General features: G+C 39.3%; 1 protein-coding gene across 1 annotated transcript in view; it reads right to left on the minus strand.

The window, feature by feature from the left end:
* The window catches only part of PARD3B (par-3 family cell polarity regulator beta), a 416,125-nt gene that overhangs the window by 89,061 nt on the left and 308,291 nt on the right, over nt 1-18,773 (minus strand). The window contains exon 19 of the mRNA XM_030485475.1: nt 11,726-11,836. Within this exon, the coding sequence (XP_030341335.1) occupies nt 11,726-11,836 (111 nt within the window). The remainder of the gene's footprint in view (nt 1-11,725; nt 11,837-18,773) is intronic.

Below are 18,773 nucleotides of genomic sequence, written 5' to 3' on the forward strand. Positions count from 1 at the left end.
TTGTCTTTCTGCTGAGCTACTGTCAATGACCACATATGTATTCGCCACCTGTGACAAACACAATGTAAAACACTTTAGCCTGATATCAGTGACAGAGACACTGACAGGCAAAAGCTGGATTAGAAGACTGTAGCAAACACATTGTGAGGCAGCTGCAGGAAGGGATGTGGACCACCTCAAGAAAACTCCAGAAGAGCTGAGCAGAAGTGACTTTTGGAGCAGACCCAGAAATGCTTTTGGAAATGGGAGCACTAGGAAAAGCAGCAAGAGAGACTCATCATCTCTTGGTCCACAGGCAGAAGCTGAGTGGGAGTCTGGGTTGCAAGTGGAGAACAAGAAATCGGTGAAGCTTCCAAAACCAGTCCTCTAAGCCTTTCTGAAAATTAAAACAAAGGACTTAATTTTACCAGCACAGTAGCCCAAGGGCGGCCAGGGTCATCAAAAGCCATGGAAAGACTGCCTTCAATGGGGAACAAACAGCAAGACACTGGATGCAGCCCAGCCTGCAGTTCTGGAAGCCCAGCATCAGCTCAAAAGGAGCTCTGCACAGAAAAAACACAGTCTAATAAGCCATCACCTTGGATCAGGACAAACTCCAAGTAGCATGTCCTCATGCTCTGCCACCCCCAAGCGAGGGATGGGGCATCTGCTGCCCAACGTGAGATGTGAGAAGCAACTCAGTGGCACCAATGGACACTATATCTGGCCACAGTGCAAAAACTACAGGTGGCAAGCTTGGCCCAGGAGAGACTGTGGGCTGTCTTACTCGGAGAGCTGCAGAACTGTTTTGGATCGGGAAAATTGACCAAAATAGGCCCACAACAAAAAAGTATAACCTTTCCTGAGGTGTATAAACTCCTCCTCCCTTGCACTCCCACCATGAGCTTTGGTCCATCATGTTTCTTCTGACTTTCCAGGGAAAGTGTAAAAGCAATGCAATGTTTTTTTATTGACCATGTGCTTAGTACTGAGCAGAGCACAAAGAACAACACGATTTGAGCCATAAGGTGCCTATTGAGTAGTCAAACACTGGACAGAAACTGCAGTGGCTAACCAAAACAGCGCATTTCACGAAGGGACCTTGTTTATACTTCACATGAATAGAGCAACATCTCTTGTATGGCAGATTGAAGGCGACAGTCTTTGTGGAAGCACAAACAGGTACATAAATGAGCAAGATGCTGGCTAAGTCAGTGAGAGATGTTCCCAGGGAAGACATATGAATAACAAGCAAAGACAAAATGTGTAACAGAAACCGAGCCATAGGTCTGTTGGGATAATTTCCATTCTGTTCACAGAAAGAGGAGCAGAATAAGAGCAGGTAAACAAGTGCGTGTACACTCAGTTTGAGGTCTACCTATGCTCTGAAAAAGGACTTGATCCTTTAAGTCTTTTGAGATCACTGAGATGCTAAACATTCTTCCACTCATTTGGTTGTTCCTTGTGAACAGCAGAATAAAAGCTGCTGCACTGCTTTTTTCCCCACTCATGTGACTCTCCCCAAGATCTACATACTGCAATGATTACTCAATTTACATCTGATTTAGTATCTTAATACTTCAACTGTGATTTTACATAACATTTCTGCTTTTGTCTCTCATTTACCTAATTCGTACACACATTGAGTAACGGGTTGTCTAGAGGAAAGCAGCCTATTTCTGCAGGAGGTCACTTAGATTTCCATTGGGTTTAATGTTTTAATTCCTTTCTAGCTGCTAGCAAAATATATTTTGGTAACTAAAATCTTGTCTTTTCATTCATTTACATAATAGTGGACTGAATACATCCTGCCTTCAGATATTCATAAGCCATAATCACTGATGGGAATGGGTATATTTCGCTTGAATATCTGAGGAGATAATTTCAGTACAGTGCTTTTATTTATTTATTTATTTCATTATCATTTTTCAGACACACATGGTCTGTAATGACATTAACAATGTTATTCAAACTTGCATCTTTTCTCAGGAAAAGATTGATTCGTATTTTTTCAACCATCACGTAGGAAAACTCTAGAGGCAGGCAAGTCTCATAGCTAAATAAATAAATAAAGAAAGAAAAATCCACCTCTTGCCAGTAAATTGAGGACATCTGATATGGACTCATCAAGACTCAAACAATATCTAATTTAGTATTATCTTTCAGGGTATTCTGCTGGAAGCATATTTGTCAAATATCTTCCCCATAAGCTATGCAAGCGTTTCTTCATTCCAGCTCATTCTATTGTGCTGGATTTGAACATCATCTCCCACATAATTAGTATCTGTAATTGTAAACAAGAACAGAAACAGTCTCAGAAATAAGGCAAAGCCACAAATTCAAGGCAGTAAGAGACCGTAAGTCGGGCTAAACACAACAGATCTTGAAACAGCATTAACCAGCCCAACAATAAAAACCACTGGGGCTAAACATAAAATATTGCCTGTTCTAGATAACTAGCCCATACCCTTGTAATACTGAAGTGACCAAGGAAGCTGCCTTTGGAGGGTTGTAAGTAAAGAAACAGAGGAAGGAAAAACCTAAGAAGGAGACAGAACTACAGTGACCTTAAAATTTAAGATTGTGACAAACTGGAGATGAAACATAGCCTTTTCATACCATAAAATAAGGAGCATGAGCTTTGGACATACAAGACTGAGGTCCTAATGTTCTTCCATTTATTTCAAAGGTGACAGGGAGTGATTACACCTTACACAGGATCCTGCCCTCTGAAGAAAATCCTGGCTCTAATGAGGTCAGTGCATTTTTTCCCACACTGTAAACTTCAGTGAGAACAGGATTTTACCTTTTTTGTTAAATCTGAGGAAGTTTTTCTGTCTCTTTTGTCCACATTAGTTGTACACTGAGTGAAATGCAGCAGAATATACCTATTGGAAAAGCCAAGTATTTTGCTACATTATGTAATTTTCTTTACTCACTGAATTATTTTTTGAAATGACAGTATCAGAAAAATTGGAAGGAACCCTCTGAAGGTCACTCTGCTCAATCTCCTGCTGAAAGCAAGGCTGACTGCACAGATCAAGTTGCTCAGTCTCCTGTCAACAGGATGTTCCTTGTTTTGTGACAATGTGGATTGGCAGTGGAATCATTCCAGGTTTGTCAAAATTACTTTGGCATCTTACACCTGAGATATTCCAATGCCTTTAAAGCCCCAAGCTCCTCCATTCAAATGGCCATGAGTCTGCAAGAACTTTGCAGACCATAGATAAGTTGCAGGCCTAGTTCTCAACACTGACTTAAAGGAATTCTCAGGCTCCTGTAATTTGTACTTTTCCATTAAAAAGTAAGGTGCTGTGCACATCATACCCAAGGAGTCCCTTTTGCTAACATTAGCTCATTCTGCAATAAGTAATCACGAAAAGAGAATCAAAATAACAGAATACTTCTAGAAAGCAAGATTTAACTTTGCTTATATTTTAGTCATTGGGAACTTAATGTCAGGAATGGAAACAATACCAATTGTCGTCCAAAGCCACAGATTCACCTCTCCAACCGAAACATCAGTCAGAGAAGTTCATCAGATAAACAGTGAACAAGTACAAAGTAATTGCAGTATACCTGCAGAAATACTATGGGGAGACGGAGACTTCAGTCTATTCATTGCCACTGACCAATTCGGCTCCAGCAACTGCTGTAGTAGGTATCAGTCAAAACCACTGAGGATTCTAACACTGAAGAAAAATACCAGAGACACTGTAATGACCATGGGAAGACACAACATTGATCTGACACCTCATGAAAACCCAACATCCACAAACACATGAGGTAATGCCTCAGAAGAGACCCAGAAAGGCTGACAGCTACCGAGTCCCCAGGGCCTCCTCCTTCAGTAAGTGGGTATTCTTGGAACATCTCACAGTTCCACTTAACTAGTGAGACCTCATGAGTTCACACAACCAACTCTGCAACTGCATAAACATTATGCTTTCATTTGAATGGAATCCCAGGAGTGGAAGGAGCAAGCTAGCTCAGTGTGATATGATATTCCATGCATATTTCTTTATTCTACACATACGACACTGAACGTGGCACCTATTGAACAGAATCCCTCTTTTCAAGATCAGGAAGAGGCTCCATCCATCTTCCAGCCTGGGATTCACAGGTTTTTTCTAATTAACAGTCCTGAATTAGAAAGCAAAACTCAGCTTTGTGCAGATAAAGCTTTAACACTTTCAGGTATTTTGGTTTAAGACCACTATTGCGAATTACACAGGCAAACTGATTTCCTGCCTGCCTATCCCCATGAGTTGTATTCTCATTTTGATCCTGTAGGTAAACGAATCTGAGAACAGGAATTCTGTGCCGTGGCACTACTGCAAAGTGCATGCCAAAGATTAATGATAGACTGTCATAAATCACATATGGAAGGGCAAGGAATGAAATGCAGCTTCCAAGTCATTCTTATGCCCTTATTGATTTTGGGGTAGGCAAGAGCTGACCTACATTCAGTACTGCATCAAAGAAATCTCTAGGCCAGATTAGCCTGTCTCCTAGAAAGCACTCTATTACCCATGTTGTTGAGTACATCAACCAGTTTCAATTTGTTAGTTTGGCCTGTAAAAGTTTCTAACAGCAGTATTTCTGCTTTACAGTGTCATTTTAAAAAACCATCAAGTTATAAAACTCCAATATATACAGAAAAGAACAACACACATTGGCCCATTTATGCAAGAAAGAGCCAGGCTATTGCACCTGATCTGCTGTGACCTTTTAGGTGGGCCAGTGGCACAGCCTGGGGAAACTTGTCTCCAGAGCAAAGTGAAATCAGTGCCTCAATGAAACCAATGGCTTAGATGAGAATTGGGGTGCTTAAATTTTGAGGGCACAGCTGTGATACCTGGAAAGCACTATTTCCATCAGTCTCCAATACCTAGAATAGTACTGTGATAGTTAAAGGCCAATGCCATGTGCCACTGTTATCCTGAATTCTTAATGTTCTTGAGCTAGGATGATCTCGGATCAACTCTCAGCCTAATGTTGTCTTAAAAATGTCCTCCAGCGGTGGATTAGCCATGTGAAGCAGCTCAAAAATTGCTATTTGGCTCTAAATGCCATAACGCAACCTGCAAAAGGTAGGTGAGGCCCATCTACCTCAGCTATTCATAACCAAACATCAATCTCTCAGTGTTCCATGGTAGGCTTTTATTACATGTTCTGGTATGCAGAGCAGCAGCAGATCTAAAATGAGAATCATTCAGAATCAATGGGTTGGGATTCATCTGTCCCCCTGTCCAGTGCAAGTGCTGCCACAGTAATAAACAGAAATCTGATAACTTCATACTGTCAGCACAAAATGAAACTATGACCTTGACCTGTGCAACATCATCCTGTAATTTTTTCATAACTTCAACATAGCATACTACACAGCTATGATCTAATAAGAATCTAAAAGTAATTAACTGGAATTTTTGAAAACTGAAGCCTTAATCAAATATGTATTCTTATCAGGGTTGCAAGCCAGCAATAAATTGGGACATTTAAAAAACTGGGATCTAATCCAATACGTGATCTGATCAGGGTTCAATGGTTATAATAAATTGGGAGTATTAAAACTGGGATCACATCCAACACTTTATTTTGTCTAAACCACAGGACCTAGCTGTGCTGCAAAGTCAGGAATATTCAATGAACAGATATACCATGTTGGATTAACCCTTAAGAAATAATGATGCTCAAGCTCAGGAGTCCCAGAAAACCATGTGGTTCAGCAAAGAGCTTAATGGTGAGAAGAGCAGTTACCAACATTTTATCAGAGATCAATATGAACTATAAACAGCCATAATAATGCTTTTAGTCTTAGCAAGTGGATAAAACAGGCAAAAAAGCTACATGGGGTCGGCAACAATGTGTGCGTATGAGCACACTCTAAGATGTACTACGCATCTGAAAATATAATACTTTGATTTCTGTAACAATCTGAGTTTCAACTTTTGATTCAAAACAATTTGGCTTTTCTACCATACTGCCATGCATGAAGCTATTCTTGTTTTCATTTTGATTTCCAGTAACATACAAATCTTTTGTAATTAAATATAACGAAACAAATGCTGACAGAAATGGAATGGAGTTTCATACACAAGTATTCCCTCATATAAGTGGTATCTAAATGTTTTTATTTCTGTAAAATGCATTCCCTTCGTACAGGGATCTTGCAGCTGCAAAATTAAACCTCTGTTTGCCAAATATCAAAAACATATGTATTGATTTTTTAACTATGGGAATAGACAACAAGCATCAGAGCTGCTAAGACAAGAGAGAAATGCTCTTCAGTTGCTGGAAGGTTCCTCAAAAGTAAAGGAAATTCAGTCTTTAATATAGAAACTGAAACAATTTGATTTTACCCAAATTTGTGATTTACTGTAACTTAAGCATTCAGTTCAGACGTTCAGAAACCAAGGGCCAGATATTCCTTCTGCTTCTGTAACACTCTACTCAAATACTCTATATTATTTTAAAAAAGTCCTCAATTATTTTCCAACAAGAACTACAAAACCGAGACTGTTTTAACAAAAGAACAAGCTGCTTCTATGAACAAGTGCAGAGCATTAGTTTTTTACATAGAGTGCCTCCTTTTCCAGCAACTCAAGCTACTTTTAAAAATCACCCAATTTTCAACAAGGTGCTTCCTTTTGTGAAATTCATTCAAATATCAAGGAAATGTTCAACTCTGTTGGAAGAGAGACTTTGGTTTCAGCAGGAATATTCCAACAAAATAATCCTAAACAAACAGGAAAAATAGTTTTATTTCAAGTGATAGTCACTTTATTTACATTTGAAAGGCAAACAAATTATTATGTGTAAAACTCAAGTGCCTAATATACTTATTCAGTTTTGTTTCACAACTTACCCAATTTTGTTTCAAATGTTAGAAAATTAAAAGACAATCCCAAATAAGTGGGAAAAAAAATGGAGAAAGGGAGGAAGAGAAATCTTGTTTTAAGGGAAAGAAAGAAGATGAGAGGATCTCTTCCAGTATTTAATAACGTAGTGAACATCTTGTTGTTAAAATGATAAATTCTGAGTAATTTACACAGAACACACTAAAAATACAGATTTGAGTCAGCTTGATCAAAATAAACCTCAGACATAGCATTTGCTTTTTCCTTTTATGGGCAGATCCTAGACCTTTGGAGCACATGCTTTATTACAGCCAAACTCTTTGAAGCATGAACAAAATGATGAGTTTATTTAAAATAGGGCCTCAGTCCAATGAACCACTTGCCTTGTGTCAGGAAGGACAAACCACTACCTCAGAACTATATCACTAGTTAAATCTGTCCTCCTGAACTGTGCCATGAACTTCTGGCTTTCTCCAGTCAGGTTTCAGCGACATTGCATCGCTGTGGCACAAGGAAAGCTAAGGGAGGTAAGGTCAGAAGAAGAAAACAGTGAAATTATGAGGAGGTGTCAAATTCGTATTCAACTGGACACACGTGAAGGCTGTTACTAAAGAAATAATGCCTAACATCCTAAGTTCCTGTTAACCACTTGAAGCTTGCAGAAGTAGTAGTTGTATAATAAAGCACTGGCTTTGAAAAGGAAGGAGGCCTGGGGCTGAGGGTCTGGAACAAATTCCAAGCCTGACAGAGACTTTTTAGGAACCTGGACAAGCAGCTGCACTGCCTGCATGTCAGATTCACACCCACAGGATGCATTTTTTTCCTGCCAGATTTTCTTCTCTCTTCTACCTCAACTGCAAGTGCTTGGGGTCAGGCCCAAGCTTCCCCTAACAGCAACAAGCACACCGAAACCTTGATCTTGGTGGGGACTGCTAGGGAATACGAGCAGTAAAAAAATAATGATGTCAGCATTTCAGTGCAGGATGTGGAGCTGCCTCAGAGAACTGCAGCTACAAGGCAGCACAGAGTGTTGTACTGAAAACTGAGACTAGAACAATGTGGAATGGAAATAGAAATTACTAGGCTAGAGAAATACTAAATTTATTTTCGCTCTTTGAGGTTCAAATCTGAAACTTGGCAGCCCATAAAAGGAGTTGCCAGGCAAATCTATGCTGAGGACCAATGTGCAAGCAAATGCAATCCTTTTGCGAAGCATCTGCACTACAGAATGAGTGGTATATACTCTGTCTGCATACGCCTACTAGCTGTAACACATTCTGGATGTGCCAGACTTGTTGCACATGCACTGTACAATTCCTTCTCTGTGCAAGCAGGAAATCCAACCTATTCTGAGCATGATGGACTTAAGCTCATGCAGCACACCTACGTAAGAGCTGATGTTTCTTCTCAGAGCCAGAGTCACTGCACAGCCAACCCATAATCGTGCAGAGGACACATCTGACATCTCTGCACATCTGTTAAACCTGCCAAAATTTCTGTAAGAAGGCTACATCCTTTAAAGAAAGCCTACCCCTGGAATTTCATGAAATATTTGCACTCATCCAATACCAACCAAAATACTCTGCAAAACTCTTGAGAGATGCCCTGCTCCTGTAAACTGGAAATATACTTCCTACTGAAAAATATTTCTCAGCTGAGATCTTGGAACAGAATTCTGGTTTTTTGGAGAGCTGCCAAGCATATATTGCATGCAAAACCAACATCCAAAACCATGCAAGGTCCACAGCTGCTAAGATGCTGAAAAGCACTTGATCATTAATCCTGTCACACCCAGCGCAAAAATCAACTACTCTGACCTCTTCCACTAGCATCCAAAATGGACAGCTCAGCCTCTGAAAAAAGCCTGTCAGATGAAAAATCATAGTATCAGTTAGTATGACAGATCCTGAAATATTTAGGCAGTCAGCATTAAAGAAAACTGATATTTAAGCAAAACCCCCTGACTTTAATACTGTAATAATGGGATTGAGGATCTGAACAAGAATTACTTGTATAGCTAATCTTGGAAAGGTAAAATTAGGTGAGTGTTTAGTTAATTCCAGATAGGTTAAATGTTGGAAAAGCAATTTTTATTTTGTTAAAGCTGTTAAATACGGGATTTGTTCACAGGTATCAGGGAATAAACCATGCTAGATTTAACAATAGTTCTATAGTCTGTTCTACTACTACATCATTAGTCATTTTAACATATATTTATTTCGCTCTCAAGAAGAAGAGGTTGGAAAAAAATATACCTATGTTCTAGTAAATTTCAGTGAAGCCTGGTTTTATAAAAATGAGACCAAGTACGCAGGATTGCAGCTAGTGAAGTCATAGAAGCAGAAGATCTATGGTGTGGATGTGCTACAAGGTTTTCTTTGCCAATATATGCATTAAAATCTTGGACTTGAATTACATTATAGAATTACTAAATCTTGGGACAGAGCTATAAAACTTGTCTTTACTGTCTTACTGAGTATCATCACTAGGTGAACAGTCAGCAACTAAGCAAAAAGCCTGAATTACCTTCAGGTCAGGTAATGTTTCTTCCTACTGATTTTAATCAATTTCCCAAACAGTTCTTTCTTACCCATATTTGAGAACTGGCTTCCTTATACATTTTTACTCTGGAAAAGATGAAGTCTCTTCTATTTTATGATCAACTCAAGAAGAGTTCAGTAGTCAGCCTGTAGTCCGACTACATAAGACACAAGACACATAAGACACATGAGTCTTATGTGTCTTATGTAGGCAAACATATACAGCCATGTTCTTACATGTTTGGAAAGTTCAATGGTTTTTACAGCATGTGTTGCATGGCTTTGGGGGTAACATTAGGGAAAATTTATTTCACTCCTGGTTTGTTAATTTTTTATTTTATAATTTTAATTCCCCAAACACATAAGATGTATTACCTGATGAAAAAGTGTGATATTTCTATTCTTGTGCATTATGGAAGAAGAATCAAATAAGTAAGTTAAAAATATCATCTTGGTTCATCCACTTCTCAACACACCTGCTGTTCTCCATTTCAGTTGCAAACTCTTCCAGGTCAAAACTGAAATCATTACTAGAGAAACCAGAATGATGAAGACATTGAGCTGCCAGTTTCTAATGCAGCCTTACCAAGTTACTGTCAATCAGCAACTGTGATTTAAGAAAAAATAGCATACAATACTAAAGAAATATTAACAACAATTATCTTGTGTCCAATTGGAACGTTAGACCTCTAGACAGAAGGGTTCATTCCTTGCAGCCTGCCAACATTTTAGTAAATGACACTGGCCCTTTAACAGATGGGATACATGCTTCTTAGCTTGCCAGGATCCTAATAAAAGACACTGGCTTCTTTAAAATGAAGGACACATACCTCTCAAATTGCCAGTATCCAAATTGGGAGTCAGCAGTTTAAAATAAAGGCACTCATCAATCTGGCAAAATCAAGGACACGGCACAGAAATTTTAAAACAAATGGTACAAAGTTTCTCCTGACACTACTTAACTTAGATGAACTAAATACTTAAACACTAGCTAAGCATATCCAGTAGCAGCACCGTAGCAACTGGATACCTTACGAGCTATTAAAACAGTAAATATAAGCAGCAGACTTCAGGAGTTGGGGTTTGGGTTTATTTTTTCCCCCGTCAAACCCGTTAGCTACTACTTATACAGCTGACCACACACTGCATGACTCCAATGAAAGCGGGGTGTTTTTTTCCCCGGGGACTGACCAGCACCACAAAGGCTGGCCCATACGGAAAGACCCTGCCTGCCCAAAAGGAACCATACCTGCTCTCATTCTGTCTCCCAGGAGCAGGATACTCCAGTGAAGGAAAAAGACCTCTGAAAGCTTTCCGAATGCCCTGACGACCCATATTATTACAACTTGGAAAGTTTTACAGCAACTGCAGACGCCTCTTGAGAACCAGCAAGTATGGGCTCTTTTACTTTTCTGATAGTAGCCATCAGAGGGAAACAAAGACCTTCTTCAGCATTTCATGAAGTACATCTGGATGAGTTGGTGAAAGGGAGAAAGGAGTTCTCTGAGACTTGTCAGCACTTACAAACTGTCCCCAGTTCCTTAAGGGCAGACATGTGAGAAATCGCAAAACTATGATTTCTCTTTGTCTGCAAAGATAATGAAGTTGCTAAGATTGGGCATGAAAAAAAGGAGTATCTTATGAATGGGACAGAGAACTGGACTTACATCAGTGGTTCCTTTCATTTCAGTCTCAGAGCCTTACCTCAGAAATATGGCAACTCACAGCTGGCACAGAGCTAGCTTCTCGCCTTGCCCATCTCACCCACCCTACCGCCTCATCAGACTGATTTTAACCATTTGAACTTGCTTTATTCCTGGTGTCTCTTGGCATACTCAGCATTTGTTGTGTAGATATTTCTGCAACAAGTGGCTAATGAGCAAACAGAAAAGAACATACCTAAATACAAATACTACCAGTCAATGGCAGAGCCAGCTTAATTGAAGAAGTCTGAAGTGTTGGAAAACACAGCAGAGGCTGTCACGAGAGAAGGGAGGAGGTTCTTGCTTTAGAGAAGTAGAGGAAAAAATTACTAAGTCACCTGGTCTTGGGAATAGGCAGAGGTGAAACAGGTTTTGAAGGAACTGATGTTCACCAGATTAGCAGAAGTTGGGATCTGAATAGTAGCTACCATAGTGAAGCGCACAGAAACTGCAGGAGACAGACAAGCTCCTGTCATACAGCAGCCATGACTCCACCAGCAGACCAGCCTAAAGCTCTGCGTTGCCTGGACCTGACTGCCAGCAGGCATGGACTGGGACTTCTCCAGCCAGGCTGTCCTCAAGGAATCCCCTGCTTTGAAGTTTTTTCATCTGATGAACAAAGATGCTGCCACCATTTACCCACCTTTCGCGTTCATCTTTCATTTTCTCCAGCTCCTCCTCTTTAAGCATGCCTTGCTTTGGATTCCCCTTCTGATCTGTTTTCCCACTTTTATCTTCTTTTTTCTTTCCAAATCTGTTTAAGATATCAAGGAAGGAGTTGGGAGGAAATAAATTACTAGAAGAAAAAAACAGTACTTATCTATCATAAAACACAGAAATTTTAGGCAATCAGAACACTGTGAGTTTTAATCTTAGTCATTCATCAATTTCCCACATTGCAAAATAACAGTATAAAATGGATTATATGCAATAGAAAGGACTGGTTACAAATTGATTCGGACCCCATACTTTCAAAAGCTATTGCTTGAAACAAAGTTGAAAAGCCCCACCAAACCTGAAATGTAAGGCACTGTACGGCTGGACTATTAATATGGCACATTTTAAAGTGGCTGAAGGTTCTTCTTATGTCAGGACAGCTACGTGAAAGCAGCCCGCAGTGGCTGTGGTGTCAGCACCCAGACTGGACTATGTGTTCTGCTCTTATCTGTAACTATTGCCTCTCATTCATGTGTGGCCTTAATTTAAGGATTTAATCTTTGTTTAAATAAGGATGCAATTTGAAAGAATAAAATCTTACTATGTTCTGACAGTACAAAACTAGCTAGTTCATAAGAGCGCTTTTTAAAAGTACTTCTGGATTTTTCTTTCTGCCTAGTAATATACTATCATTTAATATTTATGCTGTGAAAGTCCTCCAGACCCCCCCAATCAGTTCGGGGGTCCCACTGTTCTATACCCTGTACAAATATGCATAAAGTAAGTCTGCTTTATGCAGCCTATAAAAGGTGACTGAACTGGGGAGCTGCATTTCATTTCTGACAGAGCTAGACAGAATACTGGGGTCAAGCATGTCAAATATGCTCATGAATTATGGGCCAAAAAGTATAAAACCATCCCCTTTCTTCTCCAATTTGAAATTTTCAGTTCCGCAAGTAAATGATCAATCTGTGTCTTCCCACACAAATTAACGTGTCCTTGCAAGCATGACAACAATGTATAGAAAAATACTGATTTCTTCATTAAATATACCACATTGCAAACTACGTACTCTGATTCCAAGCTGCAAACTCTCCTGTGAAAGTCTGCAGCACTACCTCGGTGATTTTTCTTTTACCCTTTTTATTTTTCGTGTCAGGCCAAACTGACTCAAGTAGGAATAGCTGAACTACTATGCATATACTTAAACTGTAAATCACTGACTTTAGGTTTCTCCTCAGACAAAAGCAGAAAAAAGCAGAAATCTTGCAAATACTCTGTCAGGCTCATAAGTTAATGATCTAAATTTTTTGTTACTTTAATCAGTAATTCTGAGTTTGTGGTCGAATGAAGTTCTTGGGGACTCTGCAGCAAGTCTTCCAGTCAATGAGAACTTGGTTAGAAAGAGAATGATGGCTGCGAGAGACAGACATGTAGCATGTGGTGCTAATGAGAAGAAGAGAAAATACTACAAGTAATAACATGAAATGCTTTATCCTGGCTCTGCCATGGGCTGTGCTGGGGAGTAGGAAGAGTCATATCTCAGTGTATGGTTTTCTCTTTGTTTTTCTTCTGCGTGGCAATGAGATAGATTGTGTCTTACATTCTTTGAGGGATCCTTTGATGAAGCTATACATACGCCTCATCTATAAACAATCTTCAGTTCTTTTTCATGGTCCCTACCCATTTCAGTGCCTGCAGAAAGACAGCAGATACTTTCCATGCTTTAGTTTTCCTGAGTATAGAGCAGCACGCTGATTCCACTGCAGCTTTTTGAGTTCTAGCAGTCCCAAGACCGTGGAGCCACAAACGCCATCAGAGAATGGTGGTGGCAGTGAAAGCAGCAGTTGGGAAACGCAACAGAGACAGAGGTTGTACATACAGAGTGAGAAGATACAAAGTGAGAAGGGCTCACAGATTTAGAGACAACCCAAGTGAAAAGGAAAAGCTAGATGAAACTCTGTATATATTGCTCTCTACAGAGATGTCAGGCAGCCAAACAATAAATTGCCTGAGGATGAGCACCAGCAGGCTGCACCTGAAACACCCCTGCTTTCTAACACTCGCACATGCTGGGAAGGTCTCATGACAGTTTTCTCAAGAGAGGGTGTATTAGCACTTGCATCTTGGTCATAATCCAACTCTGGTACTTTGTTTATATTCAGGCTGCCTACTTTTCTGCCACAGTTTCAATTACGGGTTTGTGGAGTCTCATATTTGACTGCAGTATGTATTGATTTTGAAAACATTATTCTTGAGCATTTTGTATTGCTGCAGGGAGTTGAAGTTGGATATGTTGCATACTCAAGAGAAAAGTAAAGAAAAAAAACCAACTTTAACATACATCCCTTTCAAGTCAAGGTATTATTTCTTGCTTACTGGGGAAATACATTTTAAATAAAATAAAGTGACAATTTTGATTGTAATAACTGCCAATGACAACACTCAGCAAAAATAGTGCTGTTTGCTAGTAGAGCTGCTCTTGCCATAAAATTGGCAAGTTCCAGTGTAATTATAAATCGGGAATAGTGAGTTGGTTTTGATGAAAACAGCTTTTGGTTTTTTTGCTATTTTTTGCTTCAGATGGGATTTGTGCAGGCTTACAATTTTACCTGTTACACTAAGTATACAGCATATAGCCCAAGGCTAGGGAAGTGTTCAGATTTTTGGCCTTTTTTGCACATTGCTATACCATGAAAATCCATTCTATTTTATTATTACTGTAATATGTCTTTCAGCTTAACCAAAATCTTGCACAAACATTAAAAAGTAAAAGCAGCAAAAAATTTAACACTGTTAAAGGCAATACAGAGTAGACAGTATTAAACCAGAAGATCCAGTATCATCTCTCTCTGAATTTACACCCTGTCCTAAAAAATTTATGGTCTGTTCACTGACGCATTCTAATTGCCATGGGCTTCCAATGATATAACTTCTGCCCATTGTAATTTTGCATGGGTTTGTGCACTACAGGCTTAATGGTTCTCTACTGAGAAAAAAGAATTAAAAAAATAGAAGTACTTGCTGCCCAACTGGCTTTGATCATGTTCTCACTGATATCAGTGTGAGGCCCTCCAGTGCTTTCAACAAGGACAGGATAAAAATCTATTGTCAAAATTATCTTATGGAATTAACCAAATCCATATAAAATTCTATGAAAACTGAACGGCTTTAGGATTTGAATTTCCAATTCTTCAGGCAACAAATAATTGGATTGTGGTAAAACCTCCCTTCCACAATAATACTATCACCAGGAGAATAAAAATATTAATGAAAAAATGTATGGCACACAGATTTTTTAAAGGTCTGTTTTGCCATACTGTGCACAGCAAAATTCTCTTCAACTTAATATCTGATGGAATTGTTACTCTAAAAACCCTAAGTAGCAAATGGAGAAATATAACTAGAAAACCTGAAAATAAATGCATCAGCTGTATCCTCTCATTCTATATCCATCTATAATCAATTTATGTCAAATGAAGCCACTTGTAATCATAATGACAGTAAGGAAATAAAACCGTATCTGCTCCAGCTCTTTGATTATCCACTGTAAATGCCTGGGAAGTACTGTTAAAGAAGTTAAAGCCCTAATAACCTCAGTATACTTTTCAGTTGAGAAAATTAATATTCCAACTACTCAGAGCATAGTCCTCCTGTAAACAAAAGCATAAAGGGATTTTCTTTATGTGATTGGATCTCTGAGTGCTTCATCCTTATGGGAGAAGTCCATATGCAACAGCTGACAACATGCTGTGCAAGAGTGAGGAGCTATTCTATTTCTATTAATTTCAAAGGATGCCCTGCAAATAACTAAAATTTTTCCTCTTAGAAGCATTAAATGAAGTTTGAATACCAAATGTGTGTCGTCTTTGTGCAGTATTTATTACCATTCTATTGGCATATGTACGCTTCTTTGCAAGGCTTCCAAGAGATAAAAATTAAAACAAACCTCCTATAGACCTGCTCTGTTATACTTGGGATAAACGTCTTATATGCAAGACCTAAAGCTGTGGTCATGGCAACACTTCGTTTCCATGTGGAGCCGTGAGCTTCCAGATCTCAAACGTGTTGATATTTGCTTCAAGGATTAAAAAAGCAGGCAGGTCTATAAAGTCCCAGACTTCTAAGGAGGCAAAACATCTGGTGGATGGAATCCCAAGCAGCTAGCTGACTAAATTCAGCAATTTGGATTTCTTAGTCAATTCAGTTGCCCTAGATCAATAGGTGCCACTGCAGCTGACAGGGTACACAATGGAATTGCAAACATCTGCAGGGAAATAATTCCAGAGGGCCTATGACACAGTCAAACAAGATACGAAGCCTAACAATGTCATAAAATCTTGACATCTCCAGAAATGATCTGTAAAAAAAGAGTGATTTGTAAAGTACATATAACAAAAGCTCTGACTCCTAGTCATTTCACAGCAAATGGGGAAAAATGCCAAGATTATTAAAGCAGGTCCCTTATGAAAGACTAGAAATAACCCTTAAAATTAAATTTAAATGTGGGTAAGAATGAATGAGTGAGCAAGAAAGATAAAGATACTAATAAGGTATGATTTTCAAGTCCACACAGGGACTATAAAAAGCTTATTAACTGCCACTATTGCCGTGTGTTTTAAGTTATTTTATCACTCAGCTTTACAGCAGAAGAAATACTCTAGAAGCAGTACTGTGCTTTGATTAATCACTTTTATACATACACTTTTACAGAGTATTAAACATTGCTGTAAAGATCTTTAGTGAGTCAGACTTGTTGGTGATTACAGGCCAGGCTCATTGTACATTTATGTTAATAGAAGCATTAATGAAATACGTCTTTCACATTTTTAGTGTCTCTTTAAATACCTAAAAGGTTTGTTACTGAATGTTTACTTATTGGGCCAAAGTATGCCATTGAGTTTTACCACTGAGCATGCTATTACCAATGGGACCAAGAGCTTTTCAACAGCTGAAAGAGGAAAAGAAAGAAGAGAACATGCTGCAGTAAAACATGTTTTGAGAATTTAAGAATGTAGCACACACAGCAAGGGCTGGGCAACACTATTCGAATCTTCCCCAGTATCCAAAAAGGTGAAAGTACTTCCATGCAGCTCTGCACGGAGGCCTGTGAGCCAGGTAGGGTGAGCATCTCTTTTCCTTGCCTCACTGCCAGCCCCCTGCTCCCAGTGAGTTGATCCCATTCCCTCTGTGGAGGGATTAAGCCCCAGCAACATGGAGATGCCCCAGTGTACACCACGTATTGCAGCAAGGCCTCCTCATGACAAAGCCTTGCCCAGGAGCCTCCCTGCTTTGGCAAGGTGAGAAAAAAAACCCAGATAAGATGATAAACACAGGAAACGGCCATTTCAGCCCCTTCTGCTCTCTTCCTGCTCCTCCTGAGGTTTGCTTGCAGGAAAAATCTACATGGCCAGCCTGGTGCCTCCCTGCTTGCCCACCTGCTGAGGCTCACTCCCAGGGCAGCACCAAGTGAAAGGCAGGCAGCAAGAGCAGCAGCTTTCCATAGTGAACAACGGGCAGTTTAGGCAAAGATAGCTCCCATGAAGAGGGAAAGATGATCTAACCTCTGATTTATTGTATCAATGGAGGTAACACAAGAATGTATTAAAACATCCTGTGCTACAACTATTATTTGTGTGTCACAAATGTAGCTAAATTTAATGAATGTGAGTATCCTCATATTTAGCCATCTTCAAATTATTTTGGAGGATAATCCACATTATTCTAATGCTGCGATCAGGGTTAAACTGGTTATGGTCAGCAGGAAAAGAGAAGGTTATGTAGAAAATGCAAATATAAAGAAATGCACATTACTAACACCAATATATGTTGCTCCTGTTATGTCAACATTAAGTGAACAAGTGCCTTTTTTTCTTTTCATTTTATTTTAATTACTGTATCAGGCTGCTGGAGCTAGGCTAAAATGACTGCGCTTCCAGATCCAGCCTAATGGGAGTAAAACTTATCTTTTTAACAACTCTGATTAAACACAACCTCCCCCCACCCGTTTATTTCTTTGATGCCCAAATTAGCATCTTTTCTGCAGCATGCTGAATTAATTAGTACAGTGACAAAGAATTAGTCCAGATAAGATCAAAGCTGAAACCATATTTATCTGGAATTTGAAATTAAGAGCAGAGAGTATTAACCCTCAGCACTTCAAGGAGCTTTCCACATGGCATACTTAGTAAGCCTTCCAGGAGTTCATTCAGAATAAATCAACAGCGCAGTTTTTTTCCTCACTGAAGTTTTGCTAAAAGGAAAATAAATTTGCCATAAAGCCTGCTACAATGGAGAACTGCCTTTAAAGCATACCCTGTACATGCTACTCATTATGTAACTTGTAGGCATCAGTAGAACAAAGCAAACAAAGCTGAGAAAAGACAGTTAATCACATTTGTATTAATGCTTGGATCATCACATTGTTCCCAGACTTATGGCTAATGAAAGAATTCCCAGCACGAAATCTGAGAAGCTGCTTGCTGTAACACCTCGCAGGTAAATAATCTATAATCTTCAGTGGAGAGGGTCACATGCAGAAACGAAATGTCAAACAGAAGCCCTAAATTACAGAGTGAAGTTTACTCTGAGAGTATCAACCATGTGGGCAGCAATAAAAGGAAATCTTCATTGCTGGTATCATTGTATTGGATGTTATCTCTGTTTCAGTATCAGAAAAATGTTTACCATGTGAAATGTGAGATGTTGCTCTTGTGCCTAGAAATTGCAGACCACAGGCAAGCTAAGTAATCACCCCAAAATATTTTCACCCATCATCTTCCCAAAGCCTTTAAGCCTCATACCCTTTTAAAAAAATATAGAAGTTGGTCTTAATTTAGATAGACGTGAGTCATTGTAAATCATACTGGTAATTAGGTATTAGGAAATCCTTACCAATGGGGCAGTTCTGTTAATCTGTACCATATGTCAAATCTTACTTCTGAGGCATATGAGCAAAGAAAAAAACCCAAGGACTGTGATGGTACCCTAAGTCTTGGGCCACCTGAAGTGGTTGCTGTAAACCCAAGAAGTCC

This window comes from Strigops habroptila, chromosome 5, assembly GCF_004027225.2.
Source record: "Strigops habroptila isolate Jane chromosome 5, bStrHab1.2.pri, whole genome shotgun sequence".
Classification (NCBI taxonomy): domain Eukaryota; kingdom Metazoa; phylum Chordata; class Aves; order Psittaciformes; family Psittacidae; genus Strigops; species Strigops habroptila.